At 50.7% G+C, this 5,301-nt stretch overlaps 1 protein-coding gene across 1 annotated transcript; it reads left to right on the plus strand.

The window, feature by feature from the left end:
* Positions 1 to 1,532: 1,532 nt before the first annotated feature.
* Positions 1,533 to 4,435, plus strand: LOC117865006 (uncharacterized). The gene is made up of 5 exons (XM_034749073.2): positions 1,533 to 1,698; positions 1,788 to 2,052; positions 2,786 to 3,000; positions 3,150 to 3,237; positions 3,555 to 4,435. The coding sequence occupies exons 1-5, from the start codon at positions 1,690 to 1,692 to the stop codon at positions 4,103 to 4,105; spliced, it is 1,128 nt and encodes a 375-aa protein (XP_034604964.1). The 5' UTR covers positions 1,533 to 1,689; the 3' UTR covers positions 4,106 to 4,435.
* Positions 4,436 to 5,301: the final 866 nt, after the last annotated feature.

Genomic DNA, 5,301 nt, shown 5'->3' on the forward strand with positions numbered 1-5,301 from the left:
AATTAAAACATAAATTTAAGAACTATTTTGGTGCTTAGTCCTACCAATTTGGTAATATTCGGTACTTTTCTTTAGGCAAGGTATTTCCACCATTACATTTCTCATGATGGACGGTTCTTATCTTTACCAACCATTCTAAAATATGTGGTACCGTTCAAACGAATTCGTAACATATGAATGAATGATGATACGGGACTACAGTTAGTTTGCGTTAACCACTTACTAATCGACTTTTGTTCTGACCCTTATCACATTCAACCCGCTACTTAGAGCCAGTTTGGCAGAGCTTCGACTCCTTTGAAAACAGCTCCGGCTTTGGCTCCTCAGGTGGAGTGGCTTATCTGGTGGAGCTGAAGTCCTTTTGAAAAATCGTTTGGCAAAACGGCTCTTCCGTGTAGTTTAAAATGGTCAGATAAGATGAAATAACCATAAAACCCTTTCCGTTTTCTTTTCTTTTTCTCTTTTCTTCCTTCCTTCTTTCTTTTCTCTTCCTTCATTATTCGCCTCCCACCGCCGGCTCAACCCCAGCCCCCGCCTCCTAGTGTCCCACCACCGGCCCGCCGCCGCCTCCTGCGGCTGGCCCCCACCTCCTACTGTTCGCCTCCTGGCCGTCTCCACCCCCGTCTCCTGGTCGTCTCCACCTCTTGCCACCTCCCGCCCGTCTCCACCCCCGCCGGCCCGCCCCCACCTCCCGCCGTCCCCGTCGTCTGCCTCATCCTTCCTCCAATCCGTCGATCCACTCCAACCTCATCTGCTCCGGCCCGCCGCCCTACGAGGAGCGGGCGTCGTGCGGCTCCGGTCCTTGACGCGCCGCGCCCTCGCCGCCACGTTGTGGCCCCGACGTGCCACCCTACTCCGGCCCATGGTGCAGCCCTCATCGCCATGTTGTTGCTCCGCCGCCGCTGGTGCCTACCGCACGCTCCGCCGCCATCGCTGCTCCTCACCATTGTGCGCCGCCGCTGGTGCCTAGCTGCTGCATCTGCTCCTGCTAGTGCCTGGTCCCTTGGCCACCGCGCACGCCATTGGGGCTTGGTGGGTCGGGATGTTGCTGGCATGTGAGGGTGAAAAATAGTTGAACTCTATAGGCATTTTGGTACAATTAATGTGGTGGGGGGAGGGTGGAAGGAGGAGCCACCGGAGCCAGTATTTTTGGCTCCGTGGTCCCGGTTCATTTTCAGGAATAGCTCCACAAGTGCTTCAACATCGGAGCCGTTTTCTTTTTTGTATTTGGCATGGCTCCTCCAGAAGCCGAAGCTGAACCGTTAGGAGAGCTCTACCAAAGAGCCCTTAAAATTCACCGAGAGAGCTTAACCCTGCTTACACATGTGGGCCCGCCTGTGTTCTGGGCCCGCACGTCATGGATGGAAGCCAGGATCCCGCGTGGTGCAGGTACCCGAAGGGGATCCCGTACATGATTTTTACTTGAATCGTCGTCTACCTTGAACCACACTAGTACAGCGTAGGCTACAGAGAAGAGGAGAGAGAAAAAGAGGAGGGATCGCAGCCACCCGCGGATCTTGCAGCCCTTTGGCGGCGCCCACCCGCGCTACATAAGGTGACACCACCCCCCACACCCCCACACCGGGCGTCACAGCCGCACTCGCACACAGTCAGCCACCGCTCGAGCACCCGCAGGGGCGCGCGTGTGAGCAGAGAGCAGAGCACAGCACATCAAGGGAAGGAAAAGCCATGGGCGAGGTGAGCGAGGACGACGGTGCTCTTCGTGCTCCCGCCGGCGTCACCAAAGGCGGGGTTTTGATGGATTTCGTGCTGCTTTGCACTTGCAGGAGGCCAAGAAGGAGGAGGTGGAGAAGCCCAAGGAGGCGGCGCCGGCGGAGGAGAAGCCGAAGGAAGCAGCGCCGGCGGAGGAGAAGCCCAAGGACGCCGCACCGGCGGAGGAGAAGTCCAAGGAAGGCGGCGGCGGCGGGGAGGAGAAGAAGGAGGAGGCGCCGCCGCCGCCGCCCCCGCCGCCGGAGGAGGTCGAGATGCGGGTCTACATGCACTGCGAGGGATGCGCCAGGAAGGTCAAGAAGATCCTCAGGCGCTTCGACGGTAATGCCGCCATGCCCGGCCGGCCGGCCGTATCTCTGTTATCTCCTCCTCCCTTTGCTCGACCGTCGAGCATCCCATTCTCGAGAGGGTTTTCAGAGTTTGCTTTGGAAGTCTGCTAATCTTTTTCTTGATTTCTGAAGTAGATGCTGACTGCTGTTGTTTTCTTTTGGCTGTGGGAAGGAGGCTAATCTGTATGCTCATCAGTGTCTTTAAAAGGCATGCTGGGATTGAGATTTCAGAATATTCTCTCTCTTTTTTTGAACAAAAATAAAAACAGAGCTCCAGATTTGGGATGGTTTAAAGGCTATTCTTAGAAGAATTGCTGTGGTTCATGCCTTCATGGTAGGATTTGAAGGGGTGGTAGGTGGGCTGCGATTTAATTAATCAGATTCACCTAATCAATCAGTTAGATCTTTCGTTTTCAACTGTTGCAATTGCACATGAATCCAGTTGATTAATGCTGAGGAGAATGGCTGACTAGAGATCTGAGTGACTTTAACCTCCAGAAAAGGTTGGTAGATTCCAAGAGAATGACAGCCTTGGGCGCATGTCATTCAGAGCCCAAAAAGTGAAGTTGATTCCTCAGTCGCCTTCAAATTCTCAAATGTTCCAAGGATGATGCATATTCCCCATGTACCTTGTAGTTGCTATCAAAGGGAACCTAAGATTCTGTAGCTCATGGAATCATCCTTCATGACATCTGAAATGGAAATTCTGTGGGTTGGTACTGCAGGAGTGGAGGACGTGATTGCTGACTCAAAGGCACACAAGGTGGTGGTGAAGGGGAAGAAGGCCGCCGCCGACCCGATGAAGGTGGTGGAGCGCGTCCAGAAGAAGACCGGGCGCAAGGTGGAGCTCCTCTCGCCGATCCCGCCTCCGCCGGAGGAGAAGAAGGAAGAGGAGAAGGAGGAGGAGCCCGAGCCACCCAAGCCGGAGGAAAAGAAGGAGGTGAATGAGACAATTCTCATATGAACATCTTGCTAATTAAGCTCTTCCTGCATTGGCCCTTGCTGTTCCACATTGCAGTGTTTTTTATGCTAATTTTCTTGCATCAGAGGCTGATGTATGTTTCCTTCTCTTCTTTTTTGGTGTTGAAGCCACCGGTGATCGCCGTGGTGCTGAAGGTGCACATGCACTGTGAGGCCTGCGCTGAGGGGATCAGGAAGAGGATCCTCAAGATGAAAGGTGCTTACTAGTAACTGGCTGCAATCGGATTTCCAGTCCCTTTCATGCTATCCATATCGTCTTCATTCATGTCCTATGTAGTTCACTAGGCTTCGTGGATGCCATTAGCTTTGAAGATTCAGATGGCCAAATCCAGTCGTTTTCTCATGAAACGATTTGAAACAAAACTCTTCAAGTGAATAAAACAAAGTTTCTACAGACAAGAACAACTCCTCCACCCACCTGTCTGACTTAAAAATCAACAAGATTGTTAGGCTTGTCAAAAAATTTACTACTTGCTCTGAATGACAGATTTTTTTTTATTCCTGGTTGTGCAGGAGTGCAATCTGCAGAGCCAGACCTGAAGGCATCCGAGGTGACAGTGAAGGGTGTGTTCGAGGAGGCCAAACTGGCCGAGTACGTGTACAAGCGCACCGGCAAGCACGCCGCCATAATCAAGTGCGAGCCTGTCCCTCCGCCGGAGAGCGCTGGCGGCGACGACAAGGCCAAGGAGGAGAAGAAGGCAGAAGGTGGCGGCGAGGAGAAGAAGGATGACGGCAAGGAGGAGAAGAAGGAAGGCAAAGAAGGTGGCGGTGAGGAGAAGAAGGACGAGAAGGAGAAGGAGAAGGAAAGCGGTGAAACTGCTGCCGGCGACGAGAAGGACAAGGCTGACAAAGAGAAGGATGCCGCAGCCATCGCCGCGGCCAGCCTGTACATGCACTACCCACGGTTCCCATTCCCCGCTGGGTACTACCCGCCACCCCCACTACCGCCGCCCGGGTATGTCTACCAGCCAGCCTACCCGCCGCCGTCATACGCCGCGCACCACCAGACGATGGCTCCGCAGATCTTCAGCGACGAGAACCCGAATGCCTGCTCCGTCATGTAAAAAAGGTAGAACCGTGGGGGTCTAGAGCAAAAAAAATAAGAAGCGGGGGATGGAAAGGAAGAGCTGCATAATTTGGAGGTTGTCTTTGCAAAAAATGCCCTTGAGCAAAGCAAATGGCAACTTGAAGAAAAGTACCAGGCTTTTTGAGGGGTTAGATTTCCATTTCTTTTTTTCTCTCTTCTTTTCTTTTTTGTAATTTTAACCCTTTTTTTTCACCTTTCTGGTATAAAGTAAGTCTGGTCAGTTTATGGATGCTATCTTTATGTAGAATTTTGCCTTGTACTGCCTCAGCTTCAGACTTCTATAAAAACTGTACTATACTATAACAAATTTACCTTGGTTCCCTCTTTTTAGGCTTCACTTTTTTTTTAACCTTTTTCTCTAGGAGCAAAATAACTGATTCAGCAACTTTACTTTAGGAATCTGAATTTTTATCGCGGTGAATGATGTGAAGGTTCTAGAGGCGACAGGGGAGGGGGGGGCAAGTGCTTAGCATGTGCATACGGGGCATGTGAATGTGATGGGTCCATGTTGCGTGGCCCAAAATCCGAGGTGGATTGCTGCTTCAATTTTGATGCTCCTCGCTTTTTTCACACTGCCCTACTGCAGGTGCAGAGCAGTACTCCTGGAACTCCAGTGGTAGCTAGAGCCTTGGAGTTTGCTCTGAATGTGAGGATTCTTTCCCATCATCATTGCAACGTCAACCCTCCAGTGGTGGCTACAACTCTCAAGTCTCAAGAGCTGTGGCTCTAATGATGGATCGATCCATTTCTTCTTTTTTGTTCTTCTATTTTTATTACGTAATTTCAACCCTTTTTTCACCTTTTCGGCATAAAGTAAGTCTAGATTTGTCATTTCATGGATGCTATATCTTTATGTAGATCTTGCCTTGTGTTGCCTCACCTTTCAGACTTAACTGTATTATACTGTAAGTATTTACCTTGGCGCCCTGGCCTCATTTGTTTATTTTACCCCTTCTGACTTTTTTACTAGAGGCTGCACCACATTCATTTGCAGTTTTGCACTTTATCTGTAATATTGATGTATTTGCAGTTACTTCTATATTGTGCTATTTCTCTGTCATACTCTGCTTGATGGTATGAGTCCAAACATCTATACTGGCTTTCAGCTTAATGGACTGGGTTCAAGTCACCAGATCCGTTTTAGCATTCCACAAGCACCGGGTAAACAGATCT

Source organism: Setaria viridis, chromosome 7 (assembly GCF_005286985.2).
Source record: "Setaria viridis chromosome 7, Setaria_viridis_v4.0, whole genome shotgun sequence".
In the NCBI taxonomy this organism is placed as follows: Eukaryota; Viridiplantae; Streptophyta; class Magnoliopsida; order Poales; family Poaceae; genus Setaria; species Setaria viridis.